Source organism: Sceloporus occidentalis, unplaced genomic scaffold (genome assembly GCF_023333645.1).
Source record: "Sceloporus occidentalis isolate IW3139 unplaced genomic scaffold, rSceOcc1.0.p SCAF_2, whole genome shotgun sequence".
Taxonomy (NCBI): domain Eukaryota; kingdom Metazoa; phylum Chordata; class Lepidosauria; order Squamata; family Phrynosomatidae; genus Sceloporus; species Sceloporus occidentalis.
Window position 1 is genome coordinate 242345432 of NW_028316982.1, and position 17005 is coordinate 242362436.

The 17005-nt window shown below is 40.2% G+C and overlaps 2 protein-coding genes across 6 annotated transcripts in view; one reads left to right on the forward strand and one right to left on the reverse strand.

Moving 5' to 3' along the window:
- The first annotated feature begins 318 nt into the window (after positions 1–318).
- Positions 319–15480, forward strand: N4BP2L1 (NEDD4 binding protein 2 like 1). 2 transcript variants are annotated; one of them, XM_089512525.1, is made up of 6 exons: positions 319–515; positions 4396–4523; positions 6464–6552; positions 10393–10458; positions 11138–11214; positions 14056–15480. In XM_089512525.1, exons 1-6 carry the CDS (start codon positions 367–369, stop codon positions 14294–14296), a joined length of 750 nt encoding a protein of 249 aa, XP_089368651.1. In that variant the 5' UTR covers positions 319–366; the 3' UTR covers positions 14297–15480. The 2 variants fall into 2 exon arrangements, with proteins under 2 accessions (XP_089368651.1, XP_089368652.1); XM_089512526.1 differs by lacking the exon at positions 10393–10458.
- A 761-nt stretch (positions 15481–16241) lies between these two features.
- BRCA2 (BRCA2 DNA repair associated) overlaps positions 16242–17005 on the reverse strand; it is a 36428-nt gene continuing 35664 nt past the window's right edge. For all 4 annotated transcript variants that reach the window (XM_089512516.1, XM_089512515.1, XM_089512517.1 and 1 more), the window contains one exon: positions 16242–16766. In XM_089512516.1, the coding sequence (XP_089368642.1) occupies positions 16242–16766 (525 nt within the window). The remainder of the gene's footprint in view (positions 16767–17005) is intronic.

Below are 17005 nucleotides of genomic sequence, written 5' to 3' on the forward strand. Positions count from 1 at the left end.
CCAGAGTCATAGTCCAACGCTCAAACCACTACGCCACACTGCTTCCCTATCCTAAATGAGGCTGAGAGAGACTGGCATACTGTGTTTTATTTCATTGACAGGATTTCTTCAGAGGGAAGAAATTGCCACCCTCTGAGGCTGAGAGAGTGTGACTTCTTGCCCAATGCCGCCCAGTGGGTTTTCATGGCTGAGCCAGGATTCGAACCCAGGTCTGCAGAGTCTACAGAGTCCAATGCTTGGAGGGCAAAGGAGGAGGAGGACTGGAGAGGCCCTGCTGCGCCCGCCTCCTGAGTCACGAGGAGGGAGGCCAGGGAGCAAACCCTGTAGTTTCTTCCTGGGCTTGTTGTTGCTGCTGCTGCTGCTGCGATGGAGGAGGAGGGCCTGGTCCGCGCCTTCGGGGGCCTGAGCCTCCATCGGGGCCAAGGCAGGGGCCCCCCTCGCGCCAGGCGCCGCTTCAGCAAGAGCCTCTACTTGCTCAGGGGCCTCCCCGGCTCTGGCAAAAGCACCCTGGCCAGGTAAACAGCCTTCCCTCCAGGGAGGGCCAGGCGTCCTCCTCTTCCCGGACTCGTCCTCCTTTTCCATCCACTGCCCAGGAGGAGTGCCAGAATGCCCTCCGTTTTGAGCATTTTGAGATTCCTCTTGCAGAAAAGGGGGAAATGTAGGCAAGGGGACCAGTTGTCCTCCTTTTCCAGGACTTATCTTGCATTTCAGTCTTCTTGTCCAGGATGAGTTCCAGGCGTCCTCCTTTTCCAGGACCTGTCCTGCATTTTCATCTTGTATCCGAGAAGAATGTGAAAATGTCCTCCATTTTGAGCATGGAGGGTGGCCAGGCGTCCTCCTTTTCCAGGACCAGCCCTGCATTTCCATCTTCTATACAGGAGGAGTGCCAAAATGTCCTCCATTTTGAGCATGGAGGGCGTTTTGAAATTCTGGAGGGAATGTCAATGGGGAAATGTAGGTAGGGTGGCCAGGCGTCCTCCTTTTCCAGGACTTCTCTTCCATTTCCATCTCCTGCCCAGGAGGAGTTCCAAATGTCCTCCATTTTGAGCATGGCTAAGAAGTCTGAATTTATATTTATATGGCTTTTTAGTTTTTAGTTTTGGAATACCCCACATTTCCCTTTAATGTCCTACACCTTTTGGTGCCCCGTCCTCCTTTGTGACAGGGACATCTGGTCTCCCTGCGACGATTGCTCCATCAGCACTGAAGCATTGTTGTGGTGGTGCTGGTTGTGTGCCTTCAAGTTGTTTCCAATTTATGGCGACCCTATGACAAACCTTAGGCAAGTTTCTAGTCAAGTTTCTTCAGAAGGGGTTTGCCAGTGCCATGCCCTGAGGCTGAGAGACTGTGACTTGCCCAATGGGTTACCATGGCTCTCCAGTGCCATACCTTCAATCATTGTTGCTGTGTGCCTTCAGGTTGTTTCTGACTTATGGCGACCCCGAGGCAAATCTGTTTTCTTGACAAGTTTCTTTAGAGGGGGGATTTGCCCTTGCCGCCTTCTGAGGCTGAGAGAGTGTGTCTAGCCCAGTGGGTTTTATGGCCAAGCTGGGATTCAAACCCTGGTCTCCAGAGTCATAGTCCAATGCTCAAACCATAGTCCAACTGCAGCTCCATCCGGACCTTTGAGGTCTTTAAACAGAGGCTGGATGGCCATCTGTCGGGGATGGTTTAATTGTCATTTCCTGCATGGCAGGAGGTTGGACTGGATGCTCTTCCAACTCTATGATTCGATGAAACCACTACACTTTAAATAGTGCTTAAAAAATCTATGTGGAAATCGCACCTGGTCCTGTGGTCTGAGGGATTTTGGCGGACTGTCAGGGTGACCAGATGTCCTAACCTCAAAGGAGGACAAGGCACCTCAAAATGTAGGAAAATGTAGGCTCTTACAACATATAAAAGCTAAAAACACTAATATAAATATATTATACATTCGGCCTTCCGTTTTCGCAAGGGATCCGTTATGGACTCCCCCTCCCAGTGAAAATGGAGATTCGTTGATATTCAAGCCCCATAGGTTTAAATGGGGTACATGCCTGTGAGCGCGGGCGGGGGTGCTGCCCATTGAAAATAATGGAGGTTGCCCCTCCATGAATATTCAAGACTGCGGATCTCAAGTCCGTGAGAAGAGAGGAGTGACTGTATATATAAATATATAATACAAATTCACTTAATATGGTTTATTAACAGCTACACAACGTATTTGTTGTTGTCTGCCTCCAAGTAATTTCTGATTTATGGCGACCCTAAGGCAACCCTATTATGGGGTTATTTTGGCTAGAGTTGTTGAGAGGAGGTTTGCCATTGCTTCTCTCTGAGGCTGGGAGAGCGTGATGTTAGTTTACACGGCCGAGCTGGGATTCAAACTCTGTTCTTAGTCCAATGCTCAAATCACTACACTACACTGGCTCACATATACTATATTTTATTGTGTATACTGCATTTTATTATGTACTCTGCTGTATTTTATGGATGGGCTTATCTTCAGTAAACTGCCTTGTTAGCTTGCAAGATAATGATAGAACTCCGAGCAAGACAAATCCTTAAAATTGTACTTTACCAGCAACAAAATCTTGACTGAATCTTCATTTAAATTATACTTTTCATTTGTCCATTGTGCTGAAATTAAGAAGAAGAAAAAATCCTTCTCAGCATTTGCAGTGGGATTCATAAAAACATATCCAGGGTAGTTGTGTTGGCCATATAGCAAAGTACAGCATCATTCAAAATCCACAAAAAGTGATATCTTAATTGGACCAGCCAAAATGCACATTACATACATATTACAAGCTTTCAAAGCTCCGCTGGCTTCTTCATGTTAAAAATGATACAGGAATAAGAAGAATATTGACAGTGCTAGTCATAGCCCTGGATTTGATCATGATGTTGCAGTTGTAGACATTAGTTCAGACATTATGGAAGGCAGTTCATGCAAGTGGGAGTGTAAATTCCATTTGCAAGATAAGTGGCACAAACTCCCTCGGAGTGTAGTGGAATCTCCTTTCCTGGAGGCCTTTAAACAAAGACTGGATGACCATCTGTCAGGGATGATTTGATTGAGAGTTCCTACATGGCAGGGGGTTGGACTGGATGGCCCTTGTGGTCTCTTCCAACTCTACAATTCTGTCATTCTATGAAATGTAGCAGAGGATGAAATGGTTATCAAAAAATGAAAACTCATGTACAGTTGGCCCTCAGCATTTGCAGTTTTGACTTTTGTGGATGTGATTATTTGTGGTTTTGATTAATATGCTCTCTCTAGGAATCTCTAGGTCCTCCAGCGCAACTCTGCCAAAAGTTGACCATACAGTTGTGCTGGAGAACCTAGGAGTTCCTAGAGAAAACACTTCTCTAGGCATTTGTAGGTCCTCCAGCATGACTCTATAATCAACGTCTGGCAAATATTGACCACAGAGATGCAAATGGATGCTAAATTTCCTGGACTTTTAGAATCTCCCAGTAGCCTCATGGCCAGAAGTAAATAGTACCAGCCTGCAAGAGATACCCCTCCATACCATCGGAACTGAGAACAAAAATAGCGAAATGTAGGCCTATGACTAACATCTTCAACTTTTTTTTCTCTTGTATGGTTTTTAACACCTTGCCTGATGAAGAAGCCAGTGGAGATTCGAAAGCTTGCAACATGTATATTGTGCATTTTGTCTGGTGGATTTTTGATGTTATTGGATCTGCCATAAGGGTAATTTTTAAGAGCATTGAGAGAGAATTCCTGATGCAGCTCTGAGAATTTATACCATATGCCACCTTGTTGTGAACTGTTTTATGAAGACTGTCCTGCTAGAAACAGCCCTTTTCCTCCCAAGCCCTCTGTCCCTGTTCCCCTACAACTACTGAGCTCTTAATTTTCAGTCTAGTTAGATCTTTTACCTTTAGAAAATGCAGGTGTTAATTCTCATGGCGTAAGACCATGAAGATAAAAGAGATGGTGTAACTCAGAGAAGTGGAGCAAAATTCAGAGATAAAATTCTAAATAGGGTACTGGTTGTCATATTTTTCTTAGCAGTTATATGCACATTTCCATTAATTACTCAATGATTTCAAAAGAAAGTGCTAGACCCAAGAAATAACTGGTCCTAATGGGGTGTAAAGACTGTAAAACAAAAACAAACCCAGCCACCACCATCACCTCAGTTCAGCGTAGACCGCTTCACACTTTGTGTCCTCTCCTATAATAAAGGTGCTGATTGTTCTGTGATTTGATCACCTCCAGTTGTGTATTTGTTCTCTTCATTTGAGGATTTCACTAAAAGTGTTCTGGGGTCATTTAAGTCCAAATTAAAGTTCAGCAGGAGTTGAAAAATGGACAAAATGTACCCGTGCTCAGTTCTTCTTTTTTCTTGCAATTGTGGTTGTTGTTGTTTTTACCCCCAGGCAACTGAAACATGAATTTCCCAGTGCGATCATTTTTAGTACTGATGACTACTTCATCACAGAGGATGGGACCTATGAATATGAGCCTGATGATCTAGAAGATGCACACAAATGGAACCAGAAAAGAGGCAAGTACAATTCCTTTTTGTGTTGGAAGAGAGCTCTCTCTACAATAGTTAAAAAATAACGACTGAAAGATAAGAAAATGCCTGCCTGTTGTGTTTGCATTACTTGTTTTTCTGAAGATGGCATTCAGAGTTGATTAGAGCAACACAAAACCTGATGATATGATGAATGGAATACCTCTAATTCTGTAGAGAGAACTGATATATTTATTATGTAGTGTATGATCTGCTTAGTGCTGCTTTGTGCATGCAAAGAAACCACAGTGTTTTAAATATGCCTAGCAAAAAATAATGATTTGTAGAATGCCGTCTCTGTAATCACTTTACATTGCTGCTGCTATGGGAAACCTAAAAGATTATTGGATACCTTTAAGCTAAATACTTCATACTAAAAGTAAGCATGACCACTGCCACTAAACAAGCCACCCCTTTTTATGCATTGTACTTCTACTTTTATATTTTTGTCATGATTTTTCTTCCCTATACATTTTCTGAATTGAACTACGTATACATATTTTAATTAGGCCATAGGAAACATGGTTTGTGCTTCTAACTCCATTGAAAATTTCCAAGTGCTTACAGTGAGAGTCACTGGAGAGGCAAAGGAAAAATTTTTTTTAAAAAAAAGGATAAAATCTATCTGTAAACTGAGAGCCATCTTCATCCTTGGTAAACCCAATTTTGTATTCAGTTTTTTTTCCAGTTGTTTTTGAAAATACAACCCCCAAAAGCAACTTTTCTGCCTGTCTTGGTCCCAGGCAGCATTATAGGGTTTATTGAAGATGAAACCTAAAACAACCACACCACTAGCTAGAGCCTCATTTGAATCTCTCCTCCATCATTTCAGCTGAAGACTGAGAGCATGCAGACATCTTGACTTCAACATCAAATCAGGTTTTTCCCCCCTATCCCCTTCATGCCCCCTTCTCACATCTGCCTTTTGTAATCTAGAGATTGCACAAATTTGTATATATTCCAAAACCAGTAATATGTCCAGCGGAGGACAATCACAAACAAGATGATAAATGGTATATAAACAGAGGCCTCTGAAGAATGCTTGAGGGAGGTGGATGTGTTTAGCCTGAAGAGAATAGCCTTCAGGATATGTTATAACCTGAAGATATATGATATATAATAGGATTATACGGTATGTGTGTGTGTGTGTGTATATATATATATATATATATATATATATATATATGTTTAGCCTGAAGAGAATAACCTTCAGGATATGTTATAGCCTGAAGATATATAATATATAATATATATATATGTTAGCCTGAAGAGAACTAAGCACTTAGGGACTGCTTAGTTCACTGATAAGTGGTATAGAAACCTACTTGCTATTGCTAAGAGAAGACTGAGTGGTGATATGGTTGCCTTTTGAAAACTGTCTGAAGGGCAGTCATTTAGAAGATGGAGCAAGCTTGGTTTTTATGTTTTGTTTTGTTTTGTTGGAAGGATCAAATTGGCAAGAAGAGAGATTCCAGCTAAATATTTGAAAGAACCTCCTAATGGCAAGACTACCTTGGAAACTGGTGGCTTCTCCTTTTCTTGAAGGTTTTTGTAAAGGCAGATGGCCAGCTCTCAGGGGAACTTTAGCAGTGTATTTTTGCACTGGCAAGGGGATGGACAAAATGTTCCTTACAGTTCCTTCCACCTCTGTGAATATTGTTTCCATTATGTTAATTTTATACCGTTTTAACTAGATGATTTTAATTGTTTTTAAATTCTTATGATAAAGTTTTTAAAACATTTTTATTTTGTGAGCTGCTTTGGGTCTCTTTCTGAGAGAAAGGCCACATAAAAATTAAATAAATAAGTAAATATTCACTACATAACTACTTGTCCATGACATTTCAAGAAGTATGATTTATGATAGCTGACAGGTTGGTTCCACAGATTGTCTGGTCTTGTAAAATGTTGACATTATTATGTTACAGCACGTAAAGCAATGAAGAATGGGAAATCCCCAGTTATTATTGATAATACCAACATCCACGCTTGGGAAATGAAGCCATATGTGATAATGGTAGGGAAAACTATGACCTATTGTCATTCTTAATATTTGCCCATGGATTCAAGAGATAAGCAGGTAACCTGATCTACAATTCTGTTTAGGCAGAAAAGCTGCAAGAATCCATAATAGCAACTGCTGCCCTCATTCCCCAACTATTTAGTGGCCAATTGAGAGTAGGGGAATCAGAGGCATGTCTGGCTTTGTCCCTGTACCCAGATACCCAGATGCAGAATAATGATGTCATCTGAACCTCGGTTCAGTGTTTTCTCTGAATGCTGTACAAGATTTCAGTCTAATCAGGCCAATTGCTTCTGGACTCGTCCCTGCAATTGTCATCCCAAGTTGATGCGACGGTCAGAAGCACTTGTTATCAACTTCGGTTGATACGCCAACTGCGACCCTACCTGGGCCTACCTGGACCTTGAAACGGCGGTACATGCTCTGGTAACCTCTCGTTTGGATTTCTGTAATGCGCTCTACATGGGGCAACCCTTGTACCAAACTCGGAAGCTTCAATTAATACAAAACATGGCCGCCAGATTGGTCACCGGTCGTTCCAGGTTTGACCACATAACACCAATCTTAAAAGATCTTCACTGGCTGCCTATTCGCTTCCAAGCACAATACAAGGTGTTGGTAAGTATCTATAAAGCCTTACATGGCTTGGGCCCGAGTTACTTGAAGGACCACATCTCCCCATATAATCCGGGCCCCGCACTCTCAGAACAACCGGGAAGAACTTGCTCAAAGTCCCTACTTCAAGATATGTTACTATTTCTCCGAGGGCCTTTTCAGTAACGGCCCCCAAGCATTGGAATAGTCTTCCTGAGGAGCTCCGTCTCATTACCTCCCTTGAACTGTTTAAAAAGAGATTTAAAACCTTTCTCTTTAACCAAGCATTCACCCATGTTCACTGAAGTTATGTTTGATCCCCTTTTCTCCCTCTCACTTACATACACGTATGAATTGGATTTTAATTGTATATTGTAATTAATGTAATGTGGTTTTAATTTTATGTTGTTTTAATAATTTTACTATGTACACCGCTTTGATCACTGCGGAAAAGCGGTATAGAAATAAATTTTATTATATATTATTATTATTATTATTATTATCATCATCATCATCATGTCTTATAATTTCTCCATTACATATACTTGATTATCAAAATTAATGGGAAAATTAATGATGAGTCTGATAGTATAAACCAAAATAGGATGAATAGTTTGACCTATATGGGTTTTTTGATAGAAGGGCCTTGAAACCTTGCTCTATGAAGAGATACTTAGGGAGCTGGGTATGTTTAGCCTGGAGAAGAGATGGTTAAGAGGCGATATGATAGCACTCTTTAAAAATTTGAAGCAATGTCACATTGGGGAGGGAGCAAGCAATGGATGCAAACTAGAGGAAAAGAGATTCCACCTCATTAGGAGGAACTTCCTGACAGTGAGAGCTGTTGGATAGTGGAACACACACCCTCGGACTGTGGTGGAGTCTCCTTCTTTGGAGGTTTTTAAACAGAGGGTGGATGGTCATCTGTCAGGGATGCTCTTTGATTGTGAGTTCCTACATGGCAGGGGGTTGGACTAGATGGCCTCTGAGGTCTCTTCCAACCCTATGATTCTGTGGTTCTATGAGACACCTGGAGGTCCAGCCACATGATGTCAGTGCCCTGCATCTGGCTGTAGAGAAATAGCCACACTCATCTGATGTCCCCTGCTCTCCACCATCCAATGGTTGCAGAAAGGAAGCTGCAGCACACCTAGAGCAGATGTGGGGGGGGCATATGGGAACTTTACAGTATGTTACCTGTTGCAGGATCTTGGTTCTACTGCTTACAACACAGCCAGCATAGACTCATGGAATCAGCATGATCAGCTTCCTGTTTTCACATATGAAAGTGCCATTATTATTATTATTATTAGCTTTATTTATAAAGCGCTGTAAATGTACATGACACTGTACAAAACCAAGTAAAATCAAGAGTATATAAAAAGCCTGCCTATGGCCTACAATCTAGAAGTTAAAACAACAAATTAAAAACATCATAAGAAAACAAATTAAAACAGCAAATATCCAATATTGAGTCAAGCATCAAAACAACCAGGTCACAATCACAGACTCCCTGGGAACACTTCCCTAAACAATATGGTCTTTAACTCGGTTTTAAAGCTGGTTAGAGACGTGTTGAGTCATGCTTATAAGGGGAGGAGGTTCCAGGAGTGAGGGGCAGCAAGTGAGAAGGGACGAATCTGGGACGGGGCTATGGAAATCCTGGGCTGGGACAAGAGATCTTGGCTACCAAAATGGAGGAAACGAGTGGGGGTATAGGGAGAAAGAAGTGCAGAGAGATAGGGAGGGGGCAGCCCATGCAGGGCTTTAAAAGTCTAAATGAGACATCTGATGTATTCCAACCAGCAGCAACTCTGTAGGACGTAGGCCTTTCCCCCCCCCCGTACTGCTCTAGCTCCTGTTGACTAGAGATGCCAGAACCTTAGGAAGGTAAAGCATATGGCTAGGAGCTGTCCTTCAATTTAGGACTAGCAATGCTGCCTTCATGGGTGAACTCTTCACCTATCTAAGCATGGATTCTTATTTTTTGAAATGAGCATGGTCTTGTTAACTCCCCCCCCCCCCCAGGATATATAGGTCTCTTCAGGTTGTACCTGTACTAATACTTAAATTGTAATGGTGGACACGCATTTGAGTACTGACCTCATTCTTGTTAACAGAGGTGGGGGTTGACTGTCAAGGGCACATAATTGGTCAGTGTCTGTCCCTTTCAAAGGTATGCTTCTTGCCCCTGTAAGTAATTGAAAATTACTTATGAACTCTAGAATTAGGAGCTCAGTCTGCTAATTTCTCTTTCCTCTTCATTCACTTAATATGGTTTTGGTAGCTTCTATAGGATACACAGGACAGCAGTTTTAGCCTTCATAGCTGTTGTTTGTGAACAAATAATTACTAACTGTTGCATGTCAAATTTGGTTTTCTGGATAAACAACATTTTAGTCACCAGCAAGAGCGGGAAGTTTTGTTCACACTCAATGGCAGTGTTTGATATTTTTTGCCATCAGTTTTTGACTTGTGTCCATAATCTTGATAATTGAAAATCTTACAATAGTAAAGATAGTATACTAACAGGACCCAGAGGACTGCATAAATCATTTCGAGATTTATGAATGCCATATCAACTATACAGTATAACATTGTGACCTTATTAATTTGGAGTACAGTTCAGTTAAGAGATTATGCGTTGTGAAGTTGAAGGCTTTCATGGCCGACATCCATAATTTTTTGTAGGTTTTTCAGGCTATGGGGCCATGTTATGCCTTGTTCCTGTCCCCAAGAAAAGAACTTGTAAGCCATTTTAAATAATAATAATAATAATAATAATAATAATAAATTTATTTATATCTCCTGCTTCTCCCTTTGGATCGAAGCAGGATTACAGCAGTAAAAACATCATAAAATACATAGATAATACAAAATACATCAATCAGAAATAAGAAGGGAAGAGTTGTTACAATATTTCTCACAGTCATAAGAATCGAGTCATCATATTCAGATGTTCAAAATCAGATTAGAGGAGATCCGTTGGATAGGCCCGCCGGAAGAGATCCGTCTTCAATGCCCTCTTGAAGGCTTCCAAAGAATGTATAAGATGGATCTCTTCTGGTAGGTTATTCCAAAATCCAGGGGCCATCGCAAAAAACGTTTTACAAGAGGTGGTTTTCAACCTGGTTTTGGGATGTTCTAATATTTTTGTACCAGATGTCCTGCGAAGCTCATACATAGTTGGAAATTTTAATTTAGGCTTCCACAAATTAATGTAACATTTTCCTTTTCCAGCTATTCATGTTAGTGAATACACATGGCATGATTGTGCAAGACAGAAGTCTACATATTTGCAGTTCAGTGAGTGTTAAGATTTTTACCTGTTGGTGTGTTGGTGGGTATAGTTTATCTCTTAATGAAATTGTAATACAGTGCTCCCGTGTCATACGCAGGCGCGCTCAATGCGGATTTGAGCATACGCTCAAACCTGTGTAGAGCCATGTGGGATCACGCGGGGCGCAAGGGGTGGTGTGCGTGTGCCGCCACGCGGCCACACTACCACTGAGCATACGCATTTTTTGGCTTACGTGGGGGGAGTCTGGAACGGATCCCCCATGTAAGCCAAGGACACACTGTAGTTTTAACTCTGTGGAATAAATGTTGTTAAAATGATATAATGAAATTATGCAATAAAATAGGACAATTATATGAAAATTATATAATTTTTTAAATTCTGGAGCTATAGTTAGAAACCATTTCAAATTCGTTTTTAAAAAGCTATAATCAGTACCCCACTCCTCCATCCCCACCAGGGAAAAATCTTAAACTCATTGAACTATAAATATGTAGATCTCTGGCTGACATGATAGTGTAAGCCAGAAGTCTACATATATATTATCATTGTTTTGTATGTTTTTAATCTGTATTGTTTTATATAATATGTAAGATGCTTTGAGCTGCAGTATAAGGGAAAATTAGGATGTAAATGAATACAACAACAGTAACAACAACAAATAAACTGTGTATTCTTTCACATCAGGCACTTGAAAACAACTATGAAGTTATATTTCGAGAGCCAGATACACACTGGAAATTCAATGTTCGGGAGCTAACCAGGTACGGTTGTTTTGCTATAATCAATCAAGCAGGTTGTTTGAAAAAAAGCAAAAGATTTGCTGACTTGGCAGCTTTAGGATGGTATTTTGTGGTCATTGGCCAAGATCCTGTTTGAAGCTGGCAGATCACAATCACAACAGTGTAGTTACAAATAGTTTGCAAAAAAGCCCAAAAGGATGAGGATAGCCATCCAGATAGCAGCATGAGCCACCATCCAAGCTGCCCTTTTGGCAAATTTGAGTGTTTGGATCAGGGAAGGCAGCTGCCATTGTTAGCTGAGTAAACCATAGTACAAAGAGGTACTGCATACCTTGTGCCCTGTCCAAAAACTACTTATGCTGGTGTATTCCACCTATTGTGCAGTGAAGATGGATGTTTGTTAAACACTTGGTACAGAGGGTTGGAGGCCTCCTGCTGCAATGGAGGGCTATGGTTACATTTGGCATGTAAGTAGTGAAACCAAATCCACAGGGATACTTGGGTTTATAATGCAAAGCATAGACAAATTCAGATCTAGATGTTTAATGAGGGGGTGGGGCTCCTCATGAAAATCAGGGGCAACTTCTACGAGTGGAGCCCTTCCACATATAGAAGGCAATTATTAAACCCAGTCTACTTCATTTTGACTCTCTTGTTTGTGTCCCTCTCTGTGTAACATATTAATTAAAACCTTGTTCAATTTTTCAGGTTATTAGACACACACAAAAATAAATGTTCACCAATATTTGATTTAATGATGTGAGAAATAAGAGTTCACAGCTCAACAAAAGACTGATGTTTTTAGTCATTCCATTGTTGATAATATCAGCTGTTATTTATTTAGCATGCTTTCATATGAGAAGAATGTCAGATTTATACCCCCTTTGAAAATATCTCACTAGGAGGGCTTTGGATTTTCTGCTTCTCTTTTCTGAGAATGGAGAGAGAGATCACCCAGAGTGGGAGATTTAATACCTTGCATTCCCTCAAGTCACTGTGGAAACATCTGTAAACATGTAATGCTGGAACTTCAATGTTGTGAAGGTAAAAGGAGCCATACTGGGGTGGTATGGGGTGTGTGTTGGTAGAGCCACATCTCTCCTGCTAATGATCTGTGGCAATCCTGGAGCTGGTGTAGGACAGTTACCTCCCATTGGTATATATAGAAGGGAATTTATTTTTAAAAAAGTTCAGGGGGGCAGAATATGTTCTGGAGGTGGAATAAAGCAGAATTGTTGCCCTCCTCTGCCCCCTGTGCTGTTGGACTTGGGTTGCTAAGACTTTAGATTTGTTGGAGGTTCATGAATTAAACATTCAAATCTGAATTTGTCTACACTTTGCACTATAAACCCAAGTATTCCTGTGGGTTTGGTTTCACTTTACTACTTACATGACAAATGTTTACCAAAATTTGCTAATCATGAATAGAACATACCCATCGACTCAGTTAGATTTACTTATGTTTACCAGCATGATGTAGTGATTTGAGCACTGGTCTACAACTGAGGCCCTGCTCAGACATGGAATCACATTGGGTGACCATGGGCAACTGATATTCTTTCAGCCTCAGAGAAAAGCAAAAGCAAACCCCCTGTGAACAAGTTTTGCCACAAAAACTCTGTGATAGGTTCACCTTAAGGTTGCCATACATGAGAAACAACTTGAAGACACACAATATGTGTACCCTCATCATTCAACAACTGAATTTGCCTGTTTTATCTAGGACTAACCAACATGATACCAACTGTTGGCTCCTATAAACCATGATACCTTTATCACTACAAGAATGAAAATAGCATCCACAGCAAAATGTTGCAGTATGCAACAGTTTTCCTGTGTAGGATTGAGCCCTCTTCCAGGACATTTCATTCCTCTATTCCTGAATTGAGGGTTTCTTTTCCACCTGATGCATATTCTGTGGTTATTGAGCATGGCCAGACCTCACTGGGCTACTTGGTTTTTTGCTTCCTTTAAAAAAAAATTAAAACCATGGGATTCTCCTAAACACACTGATCATTTCCTTTTCTTTTGCAGTAGGCTCCATTTTGATTCCATGTGAATTGACAGTTAGTGACAAGTGTAATCTGGAACAAAAAAGCAGCAGTGTTGGTGTTCGTTTCAAGGACCTATACCCTTCTCTAGGAAACTGGATTCAGCACATCCTCTCCCGTTTTCCACACATACACACCCCAACCAACACTCATCATCCCAGCTCTATACCAGAAATATACCCACTTCTTATGGGGCTATGTTTGGAGTTATAAGATAGAAGTCTCCAGGCATAGTGATTTCCCCCTCCCCTCCTTACTTGGCTTTAGTTTGAATACAAAAGTATCAGCCGTAAGTATTTGTGTTTGCTAGTAAAGGCTGTAACCCCTCTTAATCACTTGGGATCCAGCTCACACAACAACCTGTCAATACCACATACACATGTATATGGGCAAATTCCTGGCCTGGGTTATAACAGCAGAGAGTCACGTGGCTGGTTTCCATATCTGTGATGGCCCAGTTTATGTTCTGTTGGCTTATAGAAGCCTTTTTGTTGTGTGCCTTCAGGTTATTTCTGATTTTTAGTAACCTTAAGATGAACCTATCACGGGGCTTTCTTGGCTGAATTTGTTCAGACAGGGTTTGCCCTTGCCTTCCTGAGGCTGAGTGTGTGTGACTTGCCCAAGGTCACCCAGTAGCATTACATGGCCAAACAGGGATTTGAATCCTGGTGTCCCAATGTCCAACACTCAAAAAACTATATCAAGCTGGCTCAGAAGTGTATGACCAAAGAAAGCTGATTCTGTTTGCACAGAAAGAATCCTACTGTGTAAATCAGACATCTTTATGTATTTTTGTACATTTATTCAATAGACGGAATAGTCATGGTGTTCCACGGGAGAAGATACAGCGGATGAAAGAACATTATGAACATGACGTCACATTCCATATTGTGCTTCATTCTGAAGAACCACCCAGACCTTTCATTGGGTCCTATGGCATGTACAGTGGTGGAGGCCGTTCCCAACTCAATCTAGCATTCCCAAGCCAAAGGGCTAACAGGACCTCTGCAAATGGAAGACAGTTTAGCCAGAGAAGTTATTTCTCTTACTAAATTGATGGGTTTTTACTAAATTATGTAAGATTTTTAAAATATTTTGCTCAATTTTTATCTTTAAATATTTGTTTTTTTCTATTGAACGAGATTGGGTTTCAAATCATTCCTTATTTTCTTGGGTGTTTAAAAGCCTCACCCATCTGATATATTCATGGCTGGAATTAATTCTTGATAAGAAGCAGAAATGATGTATCATGTAAACCACCATTAATGTTCCATTAATGAATTTAATATAATTCAACTATTAAATGTCAGAGAACAATTCTATACAAAGTTAAGTCCCACTGAATTAAAATGGGATTGGTGATTAGATAAGTATTTTTAGGAATACAACCCATCCCTCTTGATTTCCTTCAATACTCTTTTCTTCCCAGTGGTAGTACTTGCTTCTGCTTGCGAGGCACTGCATCCCCAACCTGTTTCACAATTTTAACGTAGTTTTACAGCCTTCGTTAGACTTAATTGAAATTAGTCAAACTGGGGAAGGTGAAGACAAAAATTAATTTAACTAACTGCCATTGGTCTGAATTGGAACCAAGTGCATCTTAGTGTGCCTACAAAAAGGCAGTTTCTATAACATCAAGATTTTTAGGTGCTTTATATGTGTTACACATTCCTCTTTCCCAGGACCAATGTCTGCCTACATTCCTGATTGTTTACTTTTGTAGCTCTGAATCCTACTGTTAATCTCAAATAAAGTAGACCTATTGAATTAATGCATTTTTAAAATCTACATTAAATCACAATTTAAGTGTTGATCGAGCAAGCTTACTCTAGTTGTGATGAACAAGTAGGATTCAGGCCATAGTATTTTGTTTTGAGTTCTCTGCTTTTCAGTTTGTCACCTGCTTTCTCTGCCATCCATACAAATTTCCTTCTTTGTTGACACCAGTCAGGAGCTCTTGCTTGTTGGCACTGCTTACCCTAATTTTTCTTAACCAACACAGGTAATTCCCTCTCAGCACCCCAAACACCCAGTTGTTTGCAGCCATATGAACTACTGAGGGAGGTACATATCTGCAACCATTTCCTCAACACCACATTGTGTGTCTCTTCCTTCTTTAAACAAACGAGGTATATCTCAGCTTTTCAGTGCAGTAGCATATAGTAAAGGTTCATAGGTAAGAGAACATTGTAATGTTGAGATCAGGGATTAACTAAAAAAAAAAAGCCTAAATCATTACTGAACCTGTTAGACCTGCTTCATTAAAGTTCAACTGCTGAGTATGTTGCATGCCTTCTTGCTGTCAAAACTTTTCCTTAACAAGTCTCATTGTCTTTTGTCTCCTCCTTTCATTATCCCCACATACCAAAATGGATGCCTTATATATTGGTTTAGTCTTAGCCACCATGTTAGAGGTGGGTACTTGTGGTCCTCTTGATGTTGGACCAAAACTCCTACCAGCTGTCACCCTGGCCAAGATGGCTGAGACTCATGGCAACTAAAATATACCATCATCTGGAGGGTCATAAATTCCCAATCCGCTGTCAAGTGAGGAACAATTTTTTTTAAAGTGCAATATATCAGAGTAGTAAGATCATACCCATCATTTCTGTAAATGGTTGTATATTTTGGAGCAGTAGCATAATAAATAAATATATCAGGCATTTGATAAATATAAATGAAGCCTGTAATTATGTTAATATTAGTGTTATTTGAACTGATTGAATACATTTCTATAACTTTTCAGTAAAACATAAAATTGACAATGATTCTTGTTAAGGTACCTTAAACTGTTTGGTAGTGGAACCATTCTTTCTCTGATCTTTATTTTGAGTTGAATTATGTGCAGTATACAAACAAATCTGTACAAATATTTACAATGTTTAACTGTAAAAAGTTAATTTAAATATTAAAATTTACAAAAATGTACAAGTGCATTTACTATTACTGACTTTTCAGTTTCTTTGCTTTTGCAACTTCTGAACCACTAGCAAACTCTTAAGTTTCATTTGTCTCCTCCACAGGAATCTGTGGTCCTTCAGTATTGTCTTTTCCAGAAGATGAATCACTGTATGATGTATGCACAGTTTTATCTGTAAAATCAACCTCTCTCTCTTCTGTAATGTTATTTAAGAAAGCTTGTGTATTTATCATTGCAAGCTCTTCGTCAGCAACAAAATAGTTTTCAAGATGAACATTAGACTCATTTGATCTTTTCAGTGCTGGTTTTCCAGCCATACATTCAGGGTTTTTCACCACTCTTTCATGTTGTGTATCAGAACTTCGAGGTGGTTGAAATGCTCTTTTCAAAGATGGAGAAATAAATGTGCAAATTGGCATCACTGGTGGAGGAGAAGGTACTCGACTGAGCAAATCCATTGCTTTTCTCTTTTTAGAGTTCTTAGGAGTTTCATGTAATTCTGGTTTCACTTTTGTTGAGCATAGAGAACCTGATGCCTTTGTATTTAGCTTTTTAAGTGCCAAAGGGCTCTGAAGTCTTAGCTCTCTGTTAGGAGTTGCAACCTAATTTTACAAAATAGACAAACACACTGTTAGGCTTAAATTTCCTTACTTGTTTCAATAAAGAAACAACTAAATATATTCTACCCATGAGATTTGTGTGCCTTTTAAAGATGTTCTTCACAGCTGGCCCATCAAACATCTTTACCAGATACTTGATTATAACACCATAACTTTAGAACATTTTTGTCAAAATGCAAAGCCCAGTCTTTCATAAATTATCTCTACTGACCACAAAAAGG